Consider the following 27500-nt stretch of genomic DNA (forward strand, 5'->3'; position numbering starts at 1 on the left):
AATGAATAGCCACGCGGGTGGCCAAATAACGTCAACATTTTTGTAGTTGTCTTTTATCCGGATTTTGATGTCTCAGCAAACTAGTGAGATCACTCCGAAAGTGCACAACTTTTATTATTTATCAAGACCGGAGAGAAATACGGACATAAATAAAACTATTATTGGAACGCACCGGCTAATCAAGAATTCCTTCGATATCTTGCCATTTCCATTACTTGAAAAGTGACGACTGTTTGCGTCAGTAGCGATCAACTTGTTTATTATTGTTATTATTAGTTAAATTTGCTTCTTCATCACAAAAATAGGGACGTCGTGCAAGGTCAAATAAGAGGTTAGGCTGTCCTAAATAAGAAAAAAAAATGTAGTGGAATGACATGAATCTAGCTCAGGTCAATCATATCAGTTTATTATTGGTTTAGCTGGCGTCCTAGAACAGGAGGTTTCTAAAAACGAGCACACTGACAAGTACAGACCTTAAAAATAAAACAGATTTAATTTCTTGGTTTCAGTTCTCCATTTGCACTCAAAGACATATAGGGAAATATGAAAGGAAAAAAAAGAGAAAAACTGCAACATGGTGGCCAAACGACTGCAACATGTTGGATTCAACAATGTTGGATGATGTTGCACTGACATGTTGGACCCTTTTAGCCAGGCCTTAACGACAAGAAACGTAGTAGTGGAAGAAAGCAAAAAAAGAAAAAAAAAAAAACCTCTACCCTTCGAGGCCCCACACATTTTCACTGCATTTTCCTTCGTATTTATTTATTGAAATGTCTCTCGAAAATAGTCGGAAATGGCATTCCCGAGACCCTAAATTTCAAACTTCTTTTCAGGTGGAGCATGCCACCAGACCCCCCTAGTTTGGAGCGCCTTTGATGGAACATTGGCCCGAGCATTAGCTCGCGCACATTGCTAAAATGGCGGATTTTGACTGACACCGAGCTTAATCTGTCAAGGAATTGGCTATTCTCCTGAACGAGCGCGGTGACCCCCTCTTTTACTGGTGTTATGTACTCGTAATAGGTACACGGAAAAAATACTTTAAGGAAAAAAAAAAGTTGGACAGTAGAAGTTGTAGTCTTTATGTATAAACGACGTAAAAACTGCATTTGGAGCCAGACACTAAGTGTGAGGTGATGTTGTAGTGGCCCAATTTGCTTACATTTTTTGGAAGCTCGAGCAATTTGAAATCACTTTACTGTAAGATTTTGTCCCAGACAAACAAGTAGGCTCAAGTTTTCAGTAATATTCAGTAACTTTTGCTATTTAACAACAATTTTTCAGGTTGATCAAGTTTCAAACGCTTCTCGCGAAATTCCGAAAAAAAAAAAGTAAAATAAAGGGCATGCAGCGCGAAAACAAGCACGGTTATCCCATCTATTTACTGCTTTTTCAAAATATCCTGTGCATAAATATCAAGTTTGCCAAGTTTGACAAAAATCTGGATAGGACGTCATTTTCAAGGGAATTACCTTAAAACTGTGTACGGCCCCAAAACGAACACTGTTGCCCAGGTTAAGAATGCAGATTGAACTCAGCTATTTACAGACATGAAAGAAATATCAGACAGATGGAGAGCATTTTACCAACTGCTGAATCAAGAAGGCAACGTAGACAATGATGCAACCGACCACCTAACTGCTCGAGAGACAATTGTGCATTTGAATGATCCAATTACCAAGGAAGAACTAAGGAAAGCTGTAAAAGCTGCTAACATTGGTAAAGCGCCTGGTCTGGATGGCATACCAGCTGAAGTCATAAAACGTGGCGGTGATGGTCTACTACAACAACTGCTCTCCGTAAAGTGCACTAGGTCAAACTGCTTGCGTAGATCCAAGGCTGGACTAACTGCACACCTAAGAACGTGCAACACGCAACACCGGCGCTAATTACTCTCGGCTTAGTCAAGATCAAAATCGATATACTGGCGGAGAGGTAGAGCATTAAATTAGCATCGCCCAGGTCATGGGCTCGAATGCAGTTGGAGCCACCTGAATTGTCAACATGAGACAATTGCTTCAATTTTCCAGATAATCGCGAGGATCATTTATCTCTTTCAGAAGCTATTGTGTTGGAAAGCATTCCCAGAAGCTGATGAGACTAGTGTAACCGCACTTGCAGATCTGGGTAATATCACGCAACCCACAGGAAAGACCGCTGCCGGAATTGAGAAATTAGTCTGCTTGCTGTACCAGCCTAAGACACCTATTTCCAGAGTTAAAAACCAATGCAATCCTCCATCTAATTAAGAAGCAACGTTCCAGTAGTCGATGTCAACGTCGCGAAGCGGGACTTAAATGTACCGATATCCGCAGCTACAATATTGCTAAAGATGATGGAAACTCTGATAATGATAATGATAACGAATTCATTCTTCAAAGAGTCAGCAATTACATTTGAGATTTCATTTAAACAGATGTGAGGCACTTATAAAGTAACTAAAACAAACCCCGTGGAGTGACCAGGAGCATAGCTATATAATTTAGTCACAGTTTATGTGGAGCAATAAACTTACAGCCCTTGTAGGCTTGCGAGTCCTGAGAACATCGTTTCTGGGAGTTGAGTTATTTTATTGCCAGCGAGACCTCTAGAAATAAAAGTAAAGAAAACGTCTTCAAACCAAAGTTAACGTAGAACTAATTCATTTTAATTCTACTTTTAAAATTGTTTTCAGAAATTCGAATTAAACGAGAACAGTGATATTCATTCCGATTTAGGTTTTATAAAGGCTCATTCCGAGTACTCGCCGATCACGGTCTTACCAAGAATCCAACGCCCAAGAGTAAGATTTATCCAAATTGGCCTACTCCCCATCAGCGATGGAAAGGTGTCTATTTCTAAACCTAGTTTTGGGGGAAATTAAACAACAAACCAAGTTGGCTAACTCAATGTTCTACCCAATTCAAACCCTTTAGAAAAATATATGTTAGAAAAAAAATTGTGCCCGAGGTCTCGAGTACGGCCCTCAGGGCACCTTTTTTTTCTTATCTGGACCGACCTTGGCCCTTGGCCGGTAAATATATCTATTTTTTTCTATGGTCAGGAAGCAAGGTGCAAGGGGGAGAGAAACCTTAAAAATCGTTTAAAGACTAAGGAAATTATCGCCTGTCCTCACACTGTCTCCTGTTGTTCTCATGCTAATTTGTACTAATTTGCATAAGAAAAGCAGTGAAGTTTTTATCAAAACAAGGTCAACTCTAGCCTCACTTTCATTCAAAGGTCAGGTTACTTTGCACACAACTGTAAAATGGTCAAACTCGTTCCCAGGGTCCTCTCTCTTCCTCACTCGAGAAAGTATCCTGGTTGCGGCTCGTCAGGTGTCTGCTAGATTTTAGCAGATTCCAGAAAGATAATTAAAGGGAGGGGCATGATAATTTTTGTCTCCGTTAAACTCATCTACGGAATGAGAATTTGATTTTTATGCAAAGACACGCAACCAGGGAACTTTCTCGAGCGAGGAAGAGGGAGCACAATGGAAACGAAGATGTAAAATTGTCTATTTTTAAATAAAATGACTGGAGTCTGAGAAAACACCCTCCACATTTTCTGATCTAATACTTACTACTTGAGCAACTTCATTTTAATAATTTAATTTCCCATTAAAATTAAGATGGACTTATTAGCCGCTCAATACACGGTATAAAATTAGATATAATTACATGTGACTAGGTAAAATAAGATCAAAAAAAAAAAAATTGCGTAATTTCCCGTGCAATTTCCTATCAATTTTTATCGTGAGACATCAGAATCCCTGGGTGTAGGCACTATTTTGGCTCCACCTATGCTGAACATGGATTCAATTCACTGCAGTTTTTATAGATTTCGTTGATGACATAATGAATAGCCACGCGGGTGGCCAAATAACGTCAACATTTTTGTAGTTGTCTTTTTTCCGGATTTTGATGTCTCAGCAAACTAGTGAGATCACTCCGAAAGTGCACAACTTTCATTATTTATCAAGACCGGGGAGAAATACGTACATAAATAAAACTATTATTGGAACCTACCGGCTAATCTAGAATTCCTTCAATAACTTTCCATTTCCATTACTTGAAAAGTGACGACTATTTGTGTCAGTAGCGATCAACTTGTTTATTATTGTCATTATTAATTAAATTTGCTTCTTCATCACAAAAATAGGGACGCCACGCAAGGTCAAATAAGACGTTAGGTTGTCCCAAATAAGAAAACAAAATGTAGCGGAATGACATTTAGTTAAAGGCCAAAGTCCAAATACAAGTTCATTAAAGAGTTGAAAGAGTTATCAGTTGCTGTTGAGATTTAACTTAAACCGCTACGAGCGACTTATTGAGAGATTAATTCAAACAAATCTCTATGCAGTGAGTCTGTGAATCAAACCCGGGCCACCTTGATGGTAGGCGAGTGCTCTCAACACTACGCCAGCCCTGCTTCCCTTTAACTGGTTTGCGAGGAAATCCTAAGTTGTAAGAGTGACAAAGGGTCCGCAAAGAGGAGCAACAACAACTTTCGTCAATGAGGACTTGACAATGGGACCGAAGGTAGTCGACGAACTCACCCACAAGATTAATCAGCTGACGCATGTTGTCAATAGTTTAACGCCCGTTGTCAACGACCTAAAACAGCTTACGATGCCTTCTTGAGAGAGAGGAGTCTGGGCGAAGAGAACGGAGAAGCTGAAGGGGAGCCCTCGGCAAAAAAGCGCAAATCTAGCTCAGGTCATTGGTGTTGGATGATGTTGCACTAGCATGTTGGACCCTTTTAGCCAGGCCTTAACGACAAGAAACGTAGTAGTGGACGAAAGCAACAAAAAAAAAAACAGCAACAACAACAACTCAATGTTCTACCCAATTCAAACCCTTTAGAAAAATATATGTTAGAAAAAAAATTGTGCCCGAGGTCTCGAGTACGGCCCTCAGGGCACCTTTTTTTTCTTATCTGGACCGACCTTGGCCCTTGGCCGGTAAATATATTTATTTTTTCTTATGGTCAGGAAGCAGGTGCGATGGGGAGAGAAGCCTTAAAAATCGTTTAAAGACTAAGAAAATTATCGCCTGTCCTCACACTGTCTCCTGTTGTTCTCATGCTAATTTGTACTAATTTGCATAAGAAAGGCAGTGAAGTTTTTATCAAAACAAGGTCAACTCCAGCCTCACTTTCATTCAAAGATCAGGTTACTTTGCACACAACTGTAAAATCGTTAAACTCGTTTCCAGGGTCTTCTCTCTTCCTTACTCGAGAAAGTGTCCTAGTTGCGGCTCGTCATGTGCCTGCTAGATTTTAGCAGATTCCATAAAGACAAATAAAGGGAGGGGTATGATAACTTTTGTCTCCGATAAACTCATCCACTGAGTGCGAATTTGACTTTTATACAAAGACACGTAACCGCACTGGAAACGAGGATGTAAAATGGTCTATTTTTAAATAAAAAGCGTGGAGTCTGAGAAAACACCCTCCACATTTTCTGATCTAATACTTACTACTTGAGCAACTGCATTTTAATAATTTAATTTTCCATTAAAATTAAGATGGACTTATTAGCCGCTCAATACACCGTATAAAATTAGATATAATTACATGTGACTAGGTAAAGCCTCTGCTTGTGTTGTAGCTTGCTGCAGAGAAAACTCGACATATAGGTAAAATAAACAACAAACTACTGCATTTTCCTTCGTATTTATTTATTGAAATGTCTCTCGAAAATAGTCGGAAATGGCATTCCCGAGAAATTTCAAACTTTTCAGGTGGAGCATGCCCCCAGACCCCCCTAGTTTGGAGCGTCTTTGATAGAACATTGGCGCGAGCATAAGCTCGCGCACATTGACAAAATTGCGGATTTTCACTGACACCGAGCTTAATCTGTCAAGGAATTTAACTTTTAACGGTGTTATAGCACTTGTAATAGGTACACGGAAAACATATTTTAAGGAAAAAAAGTTGGACAGTAGAAGTTATAGTATTTATATATAAATGAAGTGAAAACTGCATGTGGAGCCAGACACTAAGTGTGAGGTGATGATATTGCCCAATTTGCTTACATTTTTTTGCAAGCTCGAGCAATTTGAAATCACTTCACTGAAAGAATTCGTCCTAGACAAACAAGTAGGCTTAAGTTTTCAGTAATATTCAGTAAATTTTGCTATTTAACAACAATTTTTCCGGTTGATCAAGTTTCAAACGCTTCTCGCGTAATTCCGAAAAAAAAAAACAACATTTAAAATAAAGGGCATGCAGCGCGAAAACAAGCACGGTGACCCCATCTATTTACTGCATTTTTAAAATATCCTGTGCATAAATATCAAGTTTGCCAAGTTTAACAAAAATTTGGATAGGACGTCATTTTCAAGGGAATTACCTTAAAACTGTGTAAGGCCCCAAAACGAACACTGTTGCCCCGGTTAAGAATGCAGATTGAACTCAGCTATTTACAGACATGAAAGAAATATCAGACAGATGGAAAGAGCATTTTACCAACTGCTGAGTCAAGAAGGCAACGTAGACAATGATGCAAATGACCACCTAACTGCTCGAGAGACAATTGTGCATTTGAATGATCCAATTACCATGGAAGAACTAAGGAAAGCTGTAAAAGCTGCTAACATTGGTAAAGCGCCTGGTCTGGATGGCATACCAGCTGAAGTCATAAAACGTGGCGGTGATGGTCTACTACAACAACGGCTTTCCGTAAAGTGCACTAGGTCAAACTGCTTGGGTAGATCCAAGGCTGGACTAACTGCACACCTAAGAACCTGTAACACGCAACACCGGCGCTAATTACTCTCGGCTCAGTCATCATCAAAATCGATATACTGGCGGAGAAGTAGAGCATGAAATTAGCATCGCCGAGGTCATGGGCTCGAATGCAGTTGGAGACACCTGAATTGTCAACATGAGACAATTGCTTCAATTTTCCAGATAATCGCGAGGCTCATTTGTCTCTTTCCGAAGCTATTGTGTTGGAAAGCATTCCCAGAAGCTGATGAGACTAGTGTAACCGCACTTACAGATCTGGGCCCGGTTGTTCGAAAGCCGATTAGCTTAATCCAGGATTAGCGTAAACTTTTGTTTCAAGTTTTTAACTTTTTGGTGAAAGTTTCTTTTGCTTATTTTTGTTTTTCAAGATTGACTTCTTCTGATGTAAAGTTTTGCCAGATATCAGCGTTGAACAGCATTTAGGAGTAGAGAAATTAACTCCTCGGTTAATTTTTAATCTGGGATTAGCGTTAATCGGCTTTTGAACAACCGAGCCCTGGGTAATATCACGCAACCCCAGGGAAGGACCGCTGCCGGAATTAAGAAATTAGTCTGTTTGCAGTACCAGCCTAAGACACTTATTTCCAATGTTAAAGACCAATGCAATCCTCCATCTAATTAAAAAGCAAGGTTCCAGTAGTCAATGTCAACGTCGCGAAGCGAGACTTAAATGTACCCATCTCCGCAGCTACAATATTGCTGAAGATGATGGAAACTCTGGTAATGATGCTGATGACGATCATCATGAGTTATCTGATGTTGATAATGTTGATGATGATCATAATCTACGAGGATGATGATGAAGAGGTGGAGGAGGAAGACGAGGGAGATTCACAGGACACCTTTTATCCTTGTGAAGAGGTTGCGAAAACAACACTGCATTTGGCAGAATTGACTTAGCTGTAAAAAGTAAGCGGTGCAAAATATGCCACAAGACATTTTATGAAAAAAGGCTCCTTTGCATGTTATAGTGGACACGAGATCAGATTTTCTACTGTTATGTTACAGAGTTGTCTGAGTTACACTCCAATAGATAGTTAAAGTAATGTTGGGAAAATATGTCGACACAAATAATTATTACATTTATTATGTGAGCCAGCATTATGTGATTCAAAAATCATATTTACAAGTTCCAGCGATTTTCTATTTATTTTTTTAATTTGCGACAATTTGAAAACGCAGTTAAAGTGTGGTTTTCTGTTTGACAAATTGTCCAAAATTTGCTCCAAGGCCAAGCAACGGTGAAGACTTAAAATGAATTCAATTGGCACCAAACTTAACACAAAATAAAAACAACCATTCTCTTCCATTCCTATCTAGATACTTTTTATGGACATACATGTTGTTTTTTTTTGTTAAAATGGACGGCCAATTCACCACGTGGCCTTGTTGGTAAACATGACCGATTTAAGTATCCGAAATTTGACCTTGAATTTGTTCCACGTTGAGCCTACGTATTGAACCTTGCATCTTTTACAGATGACTAAATAGATGACATTCTTCGACCTACATTTTAATTCTTGTCTTATAGAGTAAAAACGACCTGTGCATCCGCTGTGAAAGATCTTATTCTCTACCAGATAATTCTTACATAGATCGCATTTGTTCCTACATTTAAAACATCCCGCGGGAGTGTTATAATTATTATTGCTGTAAATGGATCTTTTAGGCCCTGCTAAGATCTATTTTATGTTTTTGGGTCTTCTGCAAGAGGGAATAATTGACCCCTTTGGGAAAATCTGGGAACGCAATGGCGATTCAGTATATAAGATACTGGTAAATGAGGGTTATAGTCGACCACAAGAGGAAAGACGATTTTTTTCTCCCTGGGTAGAGCTTTGGCGTTTTCAATTTGCTTACTGACTTCCGATGGATTGTAACCTCTCTCAACGAGATATGATCTAACTCTAGACGAGATCTATGATATGATCTAACTCTCAAAGAGAGATAAAGGTAGATTTTGTCGAGAACGTCCTTAAATCGAGTAGCACTAAAAGCGTGATTTCGTGATTGTCCATAGCCATGAGAATATCGCTTTGAACCTTAAGCAAGGCAGTTTCAGTTGCGTGGAATTTTCGGAAGCCTGACTGGAATTTACGTAAAGGAGCATTGCGTTCGCAATGTGAAAGCAGTTGAGTAAGAACTGCCTTTTCAACAACCTTAGAGATGAAAGGCAGATTGCTAACCGGACAGATTTTTTTATAAGTTAACTCAAGGCCTGATTTCTTGAGTAGTGGTTCACGATCGCGTGCCTACTGGACACCGTTACATATTGAGAGAGACCAAAAGTCTCCAGTAACTCTTTGAATCTTCTTGAATTATTACTATGCATTAAGTCCAAATGGAAATTGAAGTCCCCTGCTATCATCAGCCGTTCAGGACACATAATAACATTTTCAAGGTAGGTGGAAAACTCATCCAAAAATACCGAAGTATAGAAGTGCTGGGAGGGCGATAGAGAGCTATACTTCGGATTCAGCGAGTAGAGGCTTTGAGAATCCAGTCAGAGAATTGAAAATAATCATGTTCTTTTCCAGCCACAAACAAATCAACAAAAGAGTCATGAAACAAAATGCCGGTGCCACCGCCAGGTCGATCTGATTGCCGCGGAAAGCTCTTGAATAGATAACCACGAGAAGAAAGACTTGTGATACAAACCGAATCCAGGTTTGTCAGCCATGTTTCCGTTAGAACGCAGAAACCAATGTTTTTGTCAGCAGCACGGTCAATAATAGTTTCAGCTTTGATAAATCACTTCCATACAAATGGAGTGTTTTGAATGGTTTTCAAAGAGTTTTTTTAGGAAAAAACATACCGCTGACAGTTTTCAAATAAAGTGCAAAAGTGGGATTACGCAGGAATAAGCAAATTACGCGATCGTACGCGATTTCAAGCCAATTTCACGTAATCGCGTTATTGTGTAAGGTAAGAAGCCTTGAACACCTAAGAATAAGAGACCAAAAAGGGACCTCGTTATCATGCCTGGAGGTCCCATAAGCTTTCGAAGCAAGCCACGTGCAATATAATTAAAAAAAACCACACATCTGGCTCTAACCACAATTTTGTTTTCCTTTGAGCCAAATTACACTTTACTGCATTTTCAGTTGTGAATTGCACACTAGGCGCAAATTGTGACTTCTAAAGTACAGGTTTCTAATAAATCCTAGAAAAAGTGGATTCTGAAGACCAAATTGCTGTTTTCAATATTTCATCTACTGAAACTGAGGCATTTCTGGCTGCGGATACTGGGGCAACTCTAGTACTGTGGGGCTTACACAATATATCGATGCCAGAAAATTTAAGAATATCTTTGACACATCTACCAAGTAATTCTCTCCGAATCGCCTGCCAGGCTTAGGGTCAGAAAGATAATTGAAGGGAGGGGAACGATGATTAAATAATTGTCTCCACTGAAGTCATCTACTAAGCCCAGTAGGAATTGGCGCGAGAATGTCTATTTATCTAAAACAAACTAAAAAAAAAAAACATATGTAAGTCCTCTGTGCCTGGGGATATCCGTTCGCGTCGGTTGCAAAATAAATAAATAAAATAAAAATTGAAGTCTTCTTAGAACGTGATCGACATTGGGTTCTTCCTTCCCAAGATAGAACTGAACTTTACTGTTGATAAAATTAAGTCGGTGACCCACCATCAGTGCGGATTTGATTTGTATACGAAGACAAGTGACCAGCCGCAACCAAGGGACTTTCTCGACCGAGGAAAAGAGAGGACCCTGGGATCGAGAATGTAGAATAGTCTATTTGTAAATTAATTGCCAGAGAGTCTGAGAAAACACCCTCCGCATTTTCCGATTTCATACTTACTACTTCAACAACTGCATTTTCCTAATTTAATTTGGCATTAAAATTAAGATAGACTTATTAGACGCTCAATACACCATATAAAATTGGATATAATTATATGTGACTAGGTAAAATAAGATAAAAGAAAAATCGCCTAATCTGCCGCGCAATTTGCTGTCAGTGCTCCCCGATTTCCCCATTGTTTTCTCGTGAAACATCAGAAGCCATGGGTGTAGGCACTATTTATTGCCCGAGCTTTGCTGAACATGGCTTTAATGAACTGCGGCTAGTGAATTTATCTCCTGTAACCAATTTAAACTCCCTTTTCTCTGGTCCGTGAAGACCGAAAGCGGGATGCTCACGGCGGTGTCTGCGCTTTCATTAAGGAGGGCAAGTGCAAGTACCAACAACTGAGCGAATTGACCTGTTGCGATGATCATGAAAGTTTATGGCTTTGTTTAAGTCCAAACCGTCCCCCTCGAGGCTTGTCCTGCATGGTTGCTGCCTGCATGGTTGCTCCCGCATAGTTGCTACCATCCACCAAAGGCAGACGATATATCAATTTTCGATCATATGTTTCAATCGCTTGCCCTGATTGAGTCTAAATATCCAAACTGTGTTTTTTTAAATATCTAGCGATTTGAATCGATTGGACCTTAAACACGAAGACGTACTATAAAAGGCGTGGTGCCTTAGGCACAAGCAAATGATGATATATCAAGCAACCTTGGACGCAACAGAGCTCTGTGATAAATTGTGCAATAAAAAAGCCCGTTATGTATATGCCCCCGTAATATGTCATAAAATATTATCTGTCGTTCTTTTATAAACTGGAGTCCCTTATTCTTGCGCTAGAAATATCTTTTAGGGCTCCGTCTCTGTGTTGCTGTTTGTTGATCACCATCTAGGATAATTACTCAGTTGCTTCAATGAATTCGAACAAAGGCAGAGCGTGAAGCCATCCCTTTTATAGTACGTCTTCGTGTTTAACAGTTTGTTGACACATTTTCACCTGAAACAAATCGTTAAGGTGCCTCCTCACAAATATGCTACGTTAGACCTTGTGCTAACGAACATGCATGAATTTTACACTTTACTAACGGGCCTTCCCACCGTTTGGTCTCTCAGACCACAGCACTGTGATAGCTTCTCCGACGTCTTAGAAAGTTAACACCAACACCAAGAGAGTAGTTACTAAGCGCGATCAACGGCCAAGTTGTAAGGTAGCGATGGAGAGATATCTAAAAAGTATTGATTGCCCATTGTTGTTCACCTCGCTTGGAAGTTGGGAGGATAAGTGGGCCGTATTTCAGCAAGCTATCCTCACCGAAATTGATATTTTAATGTCTGCAAAGAAAGTGCGCGTGTGCTCAGCCGACGCGCCATGGATGACCCCGAGACTTAAGAACTTGATCCGGAAAATTTCAAAATGCCTTTACCAGCTACGGTACGAATTCTACTGTGTTCAAGCATTACAAAAATTTAGTAAACCGAGAGAGGAAAACTTGTGGAGAGAGGTATTATGAGTCCAGGATACAATATCTAAATGATGAACATCCTAAAAGATGGTGGGACGAAATGAAGCCTCTGAGTGGAGCATATTGAAGACCAAGAATGGCGATTTGTGTAGTCAAATTAATGTGGATCACTTTTCAGACCCTTCCCAAGTGGAGCAGGCTAACTTCGTCAATTGAACCTTCCTCAAACCGCTAATGGAATATAAGTTGCCACTTCTGCTTAAAAGTCTCTCTATAGAGAATATTCCAGAGATCCTATGTGTTTTTCTGAAGAAACCGCGTTTGAAGGACGCTACTAAAAGCCAACCCCACTAAAGCTGCCGGACCGGACATGATCCCTAACTGGCTAATCAAGGAATACGGCAATAGCTTGGCCTTTCCGATTACGGAGATTCTAAATGCTTCCTATAGCCAACAGCGCCTCCCATCTGTTAGGAAAATGCCGATGTCTCACCCGTGCCGAAAAAGAAACCAATTCTGGATCTGAAGAAACATTTAAGACCTATTTCTCAAACGCCTTGTATCTCTTAAGTGGCAGAAGACTTCGTTGTAGACGACTTTCTCAAGCCTGCTGTATTAAACGTTATTGATAGTAGCCAGTATGGGGCAGTCCTGAAATCGTCAAGTACTTTGACTTTGATAAGCATATTGCATACATGGTTCCTGGAGACTGACAGAAATGGATCGACTGTAACAACTCTACTTTTCGATTATCGGAAGGCGTTCGATGTAATAGATCATTCTATATTAGTCAACAAGTTACGTAATTTAGCCGTACCACGTAGTATAACTAACTGGATCACTGATTTTCTGTCTAATCCATTAAAAAGAACCAAACTAGAAAAAGGTTTTTATTCCAAGTGGGGCCCAATCCTCTCCGGGGTACCACAGGGTACCAAATTGGGCCATGGCTTTTTGAATTGATGATAAACGATTTAGATGTAAAAACTCCACATTTATGGAAATTTGTTGATGACACAACAGTATCCGAAGTCGTTCCGAAAGGGAATACCAGTAAGGCACAGAGTATAGTTAATCAGGTTATTGAGTGGTCCCATGTGAACAGAGTGCAACTCAACCCTGATAAATGTAAGGAGCTCCGAATTTCTCTTGCCCGGAACCCAGTTGAACTGGATGCGGTTGTTATCGATAGAAAAGAAGTAGAAGTAGTAAGTAACGCCAAGTTATTGGGACTTACCATAAGTGCCAACCTAACTTGGAATGTGAACATTGAAGAAGTAGTTAAGAAAGGTAGTAAGCGATTATATTTCCTAGTACAGCTCAAACGCGCGAAATCACAGCCAACAGATCTAATTCTTTTCTAAAATACGTGCGTAAGGTCCGTAATTGATTATGCCGTTCAGGTATTTTATAACGCCATGCTGCAATATCTCAGAAACGAGAGGGTTCGCATTGAGAAAAAGGCGATCTCAATCATTATTCCCGGCAAGAGCTACAATAACACATGCGCGATTCTTGGTGTAACACCAATGGTGGATAATTTTGATTCGTTATGTGATAAGCTTTTCCATATGATCGCAATCCGATAAAGATCATAGGCTGGGCAGGTTACTTTCACCATTACTGTAAGAATTCACAGTAAAAATTGAAGAAACCATAGTCGTTACAGTATTCCTCATATCTGCACCAATAAGCCGAATGAAAGAACTGTTTTATACTTGCCATGGCCCGCCAAGAAAATGGAATTTTATGGGTAAATTTTTATTGGTGGAACTTGTAACAATCATTGTAGGTTGTTTTGCAAGAAATGTAATTAAGGTTTTATTATAATGGTTATTGTTTACTACTTCTCTTTTAGAACAGTTAGCATCTACATTATACTTTGATTATTATTGTAATTTTTATAGATTTTGGTCTGTAAACAATTGCGTAATTCAGCCTATGGGCTGCAATGTGATATTAAGAAACACCTACCTTAATTTACTTTGCTTTACTTTTATAGATTTCGTTGGTGATTTAATAAAGAGCCACATAAGTGGCCAAATAACTCCAAAAATTTTTTTGGTTGTCTTTTTTTCCGAATTTCGATATCTAAGCAAAACTAGTGAGATCACTGGCAAAGTGCACAGCTTGTACTATTTATCCACTGGGGAGAAATATCGACCTACATAAAATCATAACTCAAGCATACCGGCTAATTAATAATAACAACCACTTTATTTAATTGTCAATGGATTTAGCACAAGCGCACCAATTGGGCACAACAACCTCCTTGCTTTTCTTATGTTAATGATGTTGTTCTCATGCTAATTTGTACTAATTTGCATAAGAAAAGCAGTGAAGTTTTTATCAAAACAAGGTCAACTCTAGCCTCACTTTCATTCAAAGGTCAGGTTACTTTGCACACAACTGTAAAATGGTCAAACTCGTTTCCAGAGTCCTCTCTCTTCCTCACTCGAGAAAGTATCCTGGTTGCGGCTCGTCAGGTGTCTGATATATTTTAGCAGATTCCAGAAAGATAATTAAAGGGAGGGGCATGATAATTTTTGTCTCCGTTAAACTCATCTACTGAATGCGAATTTGATTTTTATACAAAGACACGTAACCAGGGAACTTCCTCGAGAGAAGAAGAGAGAGGATAATGGAAACGAAGAAGTAAAATTGTCTATTAATTAATGAAATGCCTGGAGTCTGAGAAAACAGCCTCCACATTTTCCGATCTAATACTTACTACTTGAGCAACTTCATTTTAATAATTTAATTTTGCATGAAAATTAAGATGGACTTATAAGGCGCTCAATACACCGTATAAAATTAGATGTAATTACATGTGACTAGGTAAAAAAGGATCAAAGAAAAATCACGTCATTTCCCGTGCGATTTGCTATCAATTTTTTTCGTGAAACATTAGAAGCCCTGGTAGTAGGCACTATTTTGGCCCCACCTTTGCTTAACATACATTTAATCACTGCGGTTTTTATAAATTTCGTTGATGATATAATGAATAGCAACACGGGTGGTCAAATAGATTAGTTGTCAGTTTTTTTCCGGATCTCGAAGTCTCAGCAAACTAGTGAGATCACTCGGGAAGTGCACAGCTTTCATTATTTATCAAGACCGGGGAGAAATACCGACATAAATAAAACCATTACTGGAACGTACCGGCTAATCAAGAATTCCTTCGATATCTTTCCATTTCCAATACTTGAAAAGTGACGACTGAATGATGGTGTCAGTAGCGATCAACTTGTTTATTATTGATGTTATAATAAAATTAAGTGTCCTTCTTCATTACAAAAATAGGGATGCCATGCAAGGTCACATAAGAGGTTCAGGGGCACCCAACGAATCTGTTCCTCACATTATCTGTTCCCCAGAGGAATGTTGCTGGCTGGCAAAAACACAGGTGTTTCGATGAGCTGGCTGGGAAATTTTGTTATTGATAGACGTTTTGCCTGGGAATTATTGACTTTTTCTAGCATTTCAACCCGAGCTGGCTGTAGAAACTCTGAGGACTGAGGACGACTAAAAAAAAAAAAAAAAAAAAAGAACCCCTTCCCTCTCCCAGAGAGTAGTCACAAACATACGACGGCTGGTCAGAGTGATTGCGCTTGCGGAAAAAAACCTGTTTTGTCCCGGTTTTGTCGCTTTTGTTCGGTCGTTTTGGATCGAGGGATTTGAAAGCGCGCGGAATTACTGGCTGGACAATAAATTTGATCAGCTGGCTGGGAAACCAACCAATTTTATCTAGCTGGCTGAGAAATTTCTTGTGTTTTTTGCTGGGAAAAAGGAACAGATAATGTTTTCCCAGCAACACTGAAAAACACCTGAAAATGCCTTAATAACATTTTTTTTCATTAACTGGGGTATAATAATACATTTTACGACAAATTGGTCGTTGGGTGCCCCTGGAGGTTACGTTGTACCAAAATAAAAAATAAAAAATAATAATAAAAAAAATGTAGTGGAATGACATTTAGTTAAAGGCAAAAGTCCAAATACAAATTCAATGAAGAGATTTAATTTAACCAGCTATCAGCGAATTATCAAGTGACTCATACAAATCTCTATACATTGACCAGGTGCACCTCTTTGTATCTTTGTGACAGTTTATTTGGAGCAATAAACTTACAGATCGTGAAGGCATGTCAGTCATGAGAACATCTTTTCAGGGAGTTGAGTTATTTTATTGTTATGAAGATGTATTATATGACTCGCTCCGTGAGCAGGCAAGATGAATCAAATCCTATGACGGATTGGCGGGCAAGATGGAGCTATCGTGCCAGCTCGGGATTTCTCGCTTGGTCCCGCAAGAACAAAGATCATTTTTGGTGTTTTATCCCATTTAATCGTTTACTGACCAAGCTTGTCCAGTCAAGATGGCTGGATATTGGCCTCGTTCTCGGTCTATGAACACGCAAAAAGGAACTTGGCTGATACCCAGCCATCTTGACCTCACGCTTTAGTTGGTCAATCACATGAAAGCATGGAACGTAATGTATAAGAAACCTGCAAAACTAAGTAAAAGTAGGTGGAACCTCAAATCAAAAAGAAAATACAGGACAGTTTGCTAGTTTTGAAGACAACAATAGGAAAAATAATAATGACGATAATGATGATGATAATAATAGTAATAATAATAATAATAATAATAATAATAATAACAATAATAATAATGATAATTATAATGATGATGATGATAATGATAATGATAATAATATGAAATCAAAAATACTCCAAATATGGTGAACTTTTCTCACAGAAAAATGACGTTTTTTCATAACCAAATGCAGTTTATAGAAATAAAGTTCTTCTCCAGCATTGATTAAGAAAATTTCCCCGAACGTTTCATTAAAAAAAAAAAACAAACAAACAAACAAACAAAAAAACTCGAAGTGTAAAGAGTTCTCACGTAGTATTCGGAATCAGCTGACATTCTCCATAATCTGAGAGGTCTAAAATTCGGAAAAGTACTGTTTAAGAAGTATAAAATCATTACTCGAACCTATAAATTACGAATTCATTCTTCAAAGAGTCAGCAATTACATTTGAGACTTCATTTAAACAGATGTGAGTCACTTATAAAGTAATTCCAACAAACCCTGTTGAGTGACCAGGAGCATAGCTATATAATTTAGTCACAGTTTATGTGGAGCAATAAACTTACAGATATTGTAGACCTGCAAGTCCTGAGAACATCGTTTCTGAGAGTTGAGTTATTTTATTGCCAGAGAGATCTCTAGAAATAAAAGTAAAGAAAACGTCTTCAAACCTAAGTTAACGTAGAACTAATTCAGAAATTCGAATTAAACGAGAACAGTGATATTTATTCCGATTTAGGTTTTATAATATATTTTCAGGCTTCTCTACGCAATTGCAAAAATTGCTTTCATAACTGCGAAGATCATAGCTTCACTTGATTTCATTTCCGCAGTTTATATATGATTCATTTCATATATCATCTCATCATAGATAGAAATATGGTATTAATTACAGAGAATATAGATTGCTCTTCCTGACAACAAGGTTTTGGGTGTTGGGTGCCAGTGTTTTAGGGGGGTGCAGTTAAAGCAGATGTCAGCTTTTAACTTTTGACCACAATCATCCAACATGAAATGTTTGACTGATTTTATATGTTGCTCAGTACAACAATCTTTAATTTCCGGTTTCTTTTATTTGCAAGAAAGTCTTTACCAAATCACTTGTATTTAAGCAAGAGAAAATGACTTTACTATTTTTGTGGAAAAAATATCTTAGTGGGTCAAATATCATCACGGACGTAACGTTGAGTTTAGACAATCGTAAAGGGTCTGCCTAATGTGCGAGCCATGCCAATTTCGCATTTAAGTCTAAGCACCCATTTCAAATAGCACTGATAAACAGTTATTAAGTCTAAGCACCCATTTTAAAACGGTAAGCTTTCAATAACTGTGTGACTCGCAGTCATGACTCGCATGGCTCGCTTCTTGGCTCGCATGCCTCGCAGCCATGGGCTCGTATGGCTCGCCCCTTGGCTCGCATGGCTCGCTGGCTCGCACATTGGTAAAACTCAATCGTAAATCAAGACTTAAAATTTCATGCAACAACTTGGTGCAAAGAAAATCAGTTCTGTAGTTAGCTGGCTACAACTAAGATGCACTTACACAAAAGTCATTTTCAATAACCTTGAAAAGTTTTCTTCCAGGTCAAACAACTAAGAGCGAATGTCTCTCAGGCTTGAGCAAAATTGGAAATGGTCAAAGAAAACCTTCCTTCATATTTCGTGTGTAGTTAGTCCTTGGGATGAAACTACTCACAGTTGCATTTGTTTGATTTCTAGCAAAAACCTGAGCTAAGAATCAGGAGGGGGAGGGAAGGTTAGGCCTCAAAAAGCATTTTTGGGGACATTTTGCACCTTAAAGATTGGAGTTTTGTTAGCAAAATATTTCAAAGAGCAGGTCAACAGATAAAAACCTACTTTTATCATAGGAAACTTTTACCCTTCCTCTCAAGAAATATGGTATCACTTTTTTTCACCTTCAATGCCCCATACCCCTGGGGACCCCTAATCCTTAGCCTTATCATTTACAAGGGGTTTCAAGAGACGTTTTTTCAAAAAGCTAAAAATAAATCATGTTCTAACAAACTTTTCTCTTCCTGGCGTTCGGATTTTGATCAAAATTAAAAGTGGATGTGAATATTTTACTCTTTGCGAGTCGTTTGATGCTAAAAACTCCGCGGCCACTCCATACGTTTTTGCAGGCCAATATATTTCAAATGTTTACCAAGACAAAATTTTGATTTTTCGTACTTTTTAGTCGCGATTGTCTTTCTTTCAAGTAATATTAATTCGGCGATTTCACCCAAGAACGTTAGAACGTTAGAACATCTCTTTTGGCAATTCAGTTCGTACCGGTTGCCTTGTCGTGTTGTAGAGAATGCTTAGTAAGGCACTCTAAAACTTTGGGATGCTTAACTATGAAATGAGTAGCTATAAAATTGCTCGCAAGCTAATTTACATGCAGTACAAAAGCTGCGAAGTTCAATGATTTTATGCTCACCAAGGATTTTAATATTCTGTTTACATTTGCGTGCGTTTCCGCTGACCGGTTCTTATTGCTCGCAGCGCAAGGAGTGCCTGGGGAAAACTTAAATTTTCTTCCGGCTTGCTCTTAAGGCGGGAGTACACATGAAAGTCTCTTAAATCGATTTAATGGAAATATCTCGTTCGCGTTTCAAGCAATACAAAAACCCAATGCTCTAAACACAAATCAATGTTTTGGGGTGTTTTGCAAATTTTTATATTTCGGAGGGGATAGTTTTTCTCAAAATAGTAGTAAAATTTGGAGAAATAAGAAATACATAATTTTGGAGCGAAGGGAAATTTTTGCCAGCTTTTTCTTCCATGTAAGTCTTTATTATTCCCATTTTTAAGAACGAATAATTTTCATGGTCAACTATTTATTAATCCCTCCTACGTGATTTAGTTTTTCGTACATGTACTATCTGACTGTTTCTGAGATTAAATTTTTAATTTCACACAGAGTTATTATTTTGGGGTTGAGAGTTTGCTTTGTGAACATCTCTCCCTCATTTTACAGACTAACCATAACTTTTGTCTATGATTTTCCCTCAACTCAACATCCACACACACACTATTCCCCATAACTACCTACTGATTAATGAATGTTTTAATTAGTAGAGAGAAACCCCTTCTTGTAAGGCGGATTCTTCTAAAAACACCAACTAAGACAGCCACAAAGGTTACTAGGTTATCTGCTGCATCATATATTCATATTAACCAAAAAGCCTAATAGGTCAACCACGACATGTCACAATAGGAAGCTTACGCAAGGACGACGAAGATGCCAATGAGAACGGTTAATATTTGAGGTAATTCCTTTGAAATTGTTCTACTATCAAACTTTTTTTGTAACTTGACATAGTTAACATTCATGATATGAACATTTAAAAAATGCAATAAAAAAATGGGGTCACCGTGCTTGTTTACGCGTCAGCAGGCTCTTCAAATGGGGTATTTTACTGGTTGCGCGTTAAAAATTCGAATCACCTTCATACAGAATTAAGTCCTGGTTACTTGAAAGACACAAAATTTTTTCTTCACAGTAAAGCTTTTTTTATTTGCATAAGCAGTATTGTTTCATTTATACCGTTTTTGATTGTCTGGTTGTGTTAGGGTTAGTTGGTTGCTTGAAGTCCTCGCCTTGGCCAAAATACTCCCAGTACGGAACTATTTTGCAGAAAAAATCATGTTCTACCATCAAATTTTTTTTTTCTTCAAATATGTTTTTTAATAGAATGTTCTTAGCAAATATCTGAAAAAAAAAATCGGGGGTTACCGTGCTTTGTTTCCTCACAAACTGCCGTGAAAGGTGGTCATGGATTCGGAGATCACAAATGAGGTGGAGAATTGGCGCGGTGGGGACTGGGACGAGACCCAAAATGGCGCTCATCGTGTTCGAAGCGTGCACTCGAGATCAAGCTTGTTTTCGGTTGTTTTTATGCGTTTGATATTGCCAACACAGAAATTTATACTTGGAAAGAGTGCAAAAAGAACAAAGAATGAGGTAAGTCAATATTTGATGAGATTTTAAAGTTATGAACCTTTAGTGTGGATTATTTTGTAGCGCTGGCCTTCTGTTAATTCCATTGAGCTAGGGTTCGATTTTTTTCGCTTTTGCGCAATAAATGCTTGACAAAGAAACTTGAAGAAAAGACTGTTGATTCCTATTCTTTATATGTGTTGTCTTGTTTTTATAAACAGCAATTTGTGAATTCTTCACCTATCACTCGGACGGGAGTGATGTGTATATTACACTGTACTTTACAATTTGCTTTGTATACTTCAGAACCACACTTCATTGTCTCACTGGTCCTCATTCTGACTACTACATTTTCCCGTGAAAGAATGATTTTCAAACTATTTACATTTTGTTTGACTTTCTTTCTTCAGCATGTCTCTAAATTAAGTTAATCCTCTTAGTTATTGGTTCCACAGAATCCAATTTAATATAATATTAATATAGACTTGATGATAAAAATTACGGGCAGAAACATACTTATTAAAGACAACGTTTCGGTGTCCTCATGACACCATCATCAGGTCAAATATGATATTTTACAGATAACTCGAATATTAATGTTCAAGATTACGTTCTAAGTCCCTAGAGGCTAGGTGAAAAGTTTTGCCTTTATCGAGTCACTTTGGATATTCAGACACGGTTTGTGCTCGCGAATAAGGAACATTTCATACACAAGACAACCAAATTTGCATGAGCATTTCTTAAGAATGCGAAACATGTCAGATGTTATTGTTCTTGATTGATGTTGACTTTGGCTGTGATTGAATATCGAACCAGATCTTTTATGCTCATCGATCCGTTGGTAAAGATGTCGACGCGTGTAACCAACATAGCTGGCATCACACCAGCCACATTCAAATTTGTAAACTACTGATTGTTCGTTGATCAACGCGGGCTTGATTTCTTTATGTTTGAGATCTTCTCCAAGTTTTCGAGAAATAAAGACTGGGCATAAGTCGATGTTTAACAGCTTACCAAGATTTTTCAACTGCTTGCGCACAGAGTCAGCAGATTTTTGTTCCTTGAACGGTAGAACAATTCGTACTGATTGCGGGTCAGGTGTAGATTTGCGTGGAGGTGCTGGTGTTTGTTTGGATGTGATGAAATTGGAGATCATAGAGTGAACAAGATGTTCAGGATATGCCAACTGTAGGAATAAGGTCTTGAGGCGGCTACACTCTTCATGAAATAATGACCAGTTAGATGATAGCTTGAAAGCTCGGTCTAGCATGGTAATAATTAAGGATTTCTTATAACGATTATCAACGTGACTATTATAATGTAACAATAGACCCGTATTGGTCGGTTTCACGTATACACTAGTCGTAATATTCTGACCGTCTTTTCTTAGGACCATGCCTAAGAAAGGGAGAGTGTTCTCAGTTGGTAGTTCCATAGTAAAGCTAATCGATGGGTGGAGATCATTCAAAGCATGCAGAAAAGAATAGGCAGAAACTTCATCCTTCATGGTAGTTAAAGTATCATCAACATAGCGCCTGTAGTATGATGGTAATTTGTTCTGGAGCTTAAGTTGTTCTTCAAGACTACACATGAAGGTGTTAGCCATGAGAGGACCGAGAGGAGAACCCATAGCCACACCCTCCGACTGCTCGTAAAGTTCGCCGTTGAATTGAAACAACTGATCTTTTGTTGCGATGTTTAAAAGCTCAATCAGGTCGGATTTTGTGATGTTGAGGTTATATGTGGCATTAAACCAATTGTTGGTAAAAGCCTTTTCCGCTAGAAGACTGATAGTTTCATCAAGAGGCACGTTAGTGAAGAGGGACGTTACGTCATGCGATACGATAATGTCATTGTCGTTAAATGAAGTATTGCGAACTTCTTCTGCGAATTTGAATGTATCCGTGATTGTATGTTCATTGATGGATAGCGGTTTCAGTTTTCCTTCGAGCCACTTTGCTAGGTCGTAATTATAGGTCTTGGTGGCTGACAGAATGGGTCTCATCGATAACGTCGGTTTATGTGTTTTCGGTAAACCATATAGATGAGCAAGCCTAGAACCAGTTGGACAAAGTGTGTCAGCTACAGGTTTAGGTAGAATCTTTCGAATTACATTACCAACGAGTTTCTCTTTCTCCAAGAGAGGATGGTAGTGCTTGGGAGGACGTCCCCTTGTCCTGGGTCTTTCCGTGTCACGTTTTCTAAACTTAGACATATCATTAATTGAAGCTTCGGCTAGCAATTTCAAGTACTCCGATTTATCCATCACTACTACACCAGTCCCCTTGTCTGGCTTTGTTACAATTATATCATCGCGCTGTTTCAGGCGTTTGATTGCTCTCTGTAGAGTCTTAGGCGGTCTTGGGCCTTTACTCTTGACGTAGTTTAATGCAATAGATCGTAGAGTGCTGGCAGCCAGTTCTTTTTGGTCATCAGAGAGTTTAGGTTCCAGCATCCAGTAAGCTTTTTCAAAGCTAACCTTGATCTCGAGAGGTAGAACGTCTCGCGGAAACGCAAAATTCAAACCACGACATAGTACAAGCTTCTCAAAGAACGATAATTTGTAAGAAGAGATGTTTTTCACGTGTTTATCAACATCAACGGTTTTATGCATCAATCTAGATAGTTTCTTAACATGGCCGAACATAACATCTTTGTAATGTTTCTCACGTAGCTTGGTTAATATGTGAAGAGTACTCAAGTAGCGTATAGTACTATAGGAATGACGAACATCACTATAGATCTTGTTTATCTCCTCTTTCAGTCTTGTGTTTTGTTGACATTTCGAGCGTATTTCTTCAGCAATGACGTTTTGACTGAAATCTTTGGAGGACTGTTTCCATTTTCCTTTTGCTTGGTGACTAACTTCAGCAAATGTTGGAGTAAGGTTGAAGCTTTGACAGAGACGAGGAAATTCAATCGAACATTGACAATTTATCTGTTTCTTGCTAATATGTTCAAGACGCCTAAACAAACTTAGCTGATTGTCCCGTTTAAGAATTCCTATCAAACATGATAATGTAATGGATTTGATGATAAAAATTACGGGCAGAAACATACTTATTAAAGACAACGTTTCGGTGTCCTCATGACACCATCATCAGGTCAAATATGATATTTTACAGATAACTCGAATATTAATGTTCAAGATTACGTTCAAAGTCCCTAGAGGCTAGGTGAAAAGTTTTGCCTTTATCGAGTCACTTTGGATATTCAGACACGGTTTGTGCTCGCGAATAAGGAACATTTCATACACAAGACAATCAAATTTGCATGAGCATTTCTTAAGAATGCGAAACATGTCAGATGTTATTGAAATTTGAATGTGGCTGGTGTGATGCCAGCTATGTTGGTTACACGCGTCGACATCTTTACCAACGGATCGATGAGCATAAAAGATCTGGTTCGCTATTCAATCACAGCCAAAGTCAACATCAATCAAGAACAATAACATCTGACATGTTTCGCATTCTTAAGAAATGCTCATGCAAATTTGATTGTCTTGTGTATGAAATGTTCCTTATTCGCGAGCACAAACCGTGTCTGAATATCCAAAGTGACTCGATAAAGGCAAAACTTTTCACCTAGCCTCTAGGGACTTTGAACGTAATCTTGAACATTAATATTCGAGTTATCTGTAAAATATCATATTTGACCTGATGATGGTGTCATGAGGACACCGAAACGTTGTCTTTAATAAGTATGTTTCTGCCCGTAATTTTTATCATCAAATCCATTACATTATCATGTTTGATATTAATATAGACCCTTTCGGAATTACTGTATGCATTCTTGTTTGCAACCAAACCAACACCAACAGAGTCAATATTAGTTTTACAGAACATTAAATTGCACAAATTGCAATCTTCATTTGCATTATCTATGAAGTATTGACATATTTGCACCAGCACACGCTTGTTTGAGGAAACTCTGGGTTTGTTGTCAAACCTCTCCATCAGAACTTGCTTCACCCCTTCTTCCTTGCCTCTTTGGTACACCAGTTGAAGGTGATGGAGACCCAAACCTGAGCTTGCACACTTAATGGCCATTGAGACTGACATGTACTTCTCTCTGACTAATGGTTGCAGGGTATTAACCAGAAATTTCTTTGCTTTTAGGAGCTTTTGATAGGATGCCACCCATGAAACTTTGAAGCTGTGCTTTTGTAGCAGTCTGATATTTAGAAACTTGTTCACCAGGTGGTAGAGTGTTTGCACATCTGCAAGGGCATTGTGAGCTTCATGGGATTTACAAAGAAGATCTTGTACATCAAGGTTTTCCTGGCTGTGGGATTTCCTTTCAGGAAGCAAGTCCCTACAGTTTGAGCTAAGTCATCCATGACTCCATTTTTCTCTGCTGCTTGCACCAAGAACCTGGCATCAAAGGATTTACAATTGTGTGCCACTAAATTGCAAGACATTCTTTATTTGAGCCACTCGATGAAGTTCTTTAGGGCTACATCAATTATTGCAATGGCATCAGTGATCGGCTTCCCATCATAAAACAGGATTCCTCTTTGGAAGGTGAGTTTGTTAACAGCAGATGCTTCTGGTGATATTACATGACAAGGCTTAACACAAATAGATAACTCATCTTTACCATCTGTTGCAGCAATTTGTAGGATTTCAGCATCATTACCTGATGTCAACAAAGATAAACCAGTGTTAAGATTTTGTAATCTTTACAAAAATATCAGAGGCATTTAGGAAAATGTAACAAAAAATGCTTAGTGTATCTATGCAGGGTATATCTGTAATAAAACAATAGAAGGAGCGATTACTGAATACCTGCCCTGTTAATTTGCATCTCACCTATTTTCTTTAAGAACAAGGCATGATAAAACAAAGGAATCTATGTGATGCAAATTAGCAGGGTGGGTATTCAGCAATCCAGCAAAATAGAAAAACAATTCCATGATTAAATATAATTATTTTCTAATGTGAAATTCAGAAATACCCCGTTGAGATAAGCCAGGTTATATTCACTTTTTAATTTTTTGCTGCACTGCACCCTGCAAAACTAATTGCCCCTTCCAGATGTTTCCAAATCAAATATGATTTGATGGTAGTCTTTGGACAATGATACTGTCTCAATCTTTGAGGCTGCAGGTGGTGCTGGAATTACCTGAGCGGCATGGTCTCCATCGAAACCCATTCCAGAACTATACTATTGTCCCTCTCTGTTCTCAAGCTGTTTTGTCTTTTTCATACAATTCTCTTTCTTCTCAATTCTTCCTGTCTTGTACTCTCTTGTTTTCTGTTTCTCTTTCAAACTTAGAATTCTCTTGTCCATTTTCTTTCCAAACTTTAAAGAATTGGAACCTGGAGATAGTTGTGTCTTTGTAAAAGCCTAAAAGAAATTCACCTGTTTTAGCAAAAACAATATTCTAAATTATAATGTTGTGAATTTTTTGTTTGTTTTCTTGTGACGTACCGGTTTGATTTGCAATAGGTACTAGTGAAATAACACTGAACACATTGGATAGTGTGTAATGTTTAATGCATCTCACAACTTGGGAAGTGTACAAAATTAATATGCTCGTAATATTATATCTGCTCACCTGAGAAACATAAGAATGGCCTAAGTTCTTTTGGCCAACAGCGCATGCAACACGGAAGTCATTGCTTTCACTAGATCCGTAGTGTCTGATCTTTGGAGCTTTGCTTCCAATGGTGTTGTTGAGTGCTTCATTAGCTTGGCTTGACGCAAGGGGAGCTACATGTAGTTTCTTGGCATTTGAAGCATACGCCTAAATTGAAGAAGCAAATGGTGGTTATTCACTAAAACCTTGTATCCCATGAATCTTGTGACACTAAGAAAGAGGTAGATAGTCCTTTACACTTAGAGCTTTTTCCGTAGCAGTTATTATTTGGAATACATTCAGAAGCAGTAACACTATTTTTTTAGAGGTTTCAGTTCCTCTACCAGAATGGTTAGAATTGGGAATTTGGGAGGAGTAAGCTGTACCACCATACATCATATTCACTGTACTTACTTCTATGGTCTTTTCCAGGGACCGCCTCAAGCTTTTGTCAGTAAGATCCTTGCCATGGGGAAGACCTCTGCGTTTGTAGGATGCAGGATTTTTTAAGTAGCCACACCAGTTGGCACAGGAAGAATGGTCACTATAAGCATGGGGCACGATAGACTTCAGACCGTTTTGCACACCTTTTTGGTTATCCTTATTTTGCTTTAGTGCATAACCGAAGCATCTCTGGAAATACCGTATCACCATATCTGTCAGGCTTTTGTTTTGGGTCCTGATGCTGTATAGTGAGCTACCAAAGGATCTTTTAGCATGGAATACGTCTGACCATTTTTCAACCTCATGCTCAACATTTTGCCTCACTTTGCTTATGGTTGATGAATCATCATCCCCAACAAGAACAGACACAACTGCATTTTTTGCTCCACAACTGTTAAGTAGAATAAAACGTAACATTTTGTGCCGTAAAAAGTGAGGGCATTCAAACTACACCAAGGCATTATTTTAAAGTATTTTGTCTTCTGGATTTTCAACATAAGTTCATATTCAAGAATAAAAGTGCATTTTTATGTGTACTTTCTTGTTGAATTCTCAATCATTATTAGTAAGGGTGTAAGGTACTGTCAGACTTTCCACTGTTCATGGTTCAAGTGTCATTACATGTACTATAACACTGATATCATAAGAACAGATTCCACAAGTCTCCCTTTGGAGCAATAAAACTGTGAATTTAACATTATTATTATTATTATTATTATTATTATTATTATTATTATTATTTGCTATTGTTACATACCTGGTTAGTTATTACCTTTTGACTAGATCAATAAAAACATCAGCTTCCATAGCTTTTGACGAGCCATCCCAGTTGAACCTGCAGTCATGTATGCGAGGCTTTTTTTACTGTCTGCTGGCAGCTTTACATGTTGCACACCTTTACAAAAGACATTATGAA

General features: G+C 38.4%; 2 protein-coding genes across 2 annotated transcripts in view; both read right to left on the minus strand.

The window, feature by feature from the left end:
* Positions 1 to 27500, minus strand: part of LOC137989441 (uncharacterized) — a 98841-nt gene that overhangs the window by 55056 nt on the left and 16285 nt on the right. The window lies entirely within an intron of this gene.
* LOC137989443 (uncharacterized) lies at positions 24836 to 25847 on the minus strand. Its single transcript, XM_068835263.1, has 2 exons — positions 25587 to 25847; positions 24836 to 25197 (listed from the first exon to the last, which is right to left on the minus strand). The coding sequence occupies exons 1-2, from the start codon at positions 25711 to 25713 to the stop codon at positions 24983 to 24985; spliced, it is 342 nt and encodes a 113-aa protein (XP_068691364.1). The 5' UTR covers positions 25714 to 25847; the 3' UTR covers positions 24836 to 24982.

Source organism: Montipora foliosa, unplaced genomic scaffold (assembly GCF_036669935.1).
Source record: "Montipora foliosa isolate CH-2021 unplaced genomic scaffold, ASM3666993v2 scaffold_459, whole genome shotgun sequence".
Taxonomy (NCBI): Eukaryota; Metazoa; Cnidaria; class Anthozoa; order Scleractinia; family Acroporidae; genus Montipora; species Montipora foliosa.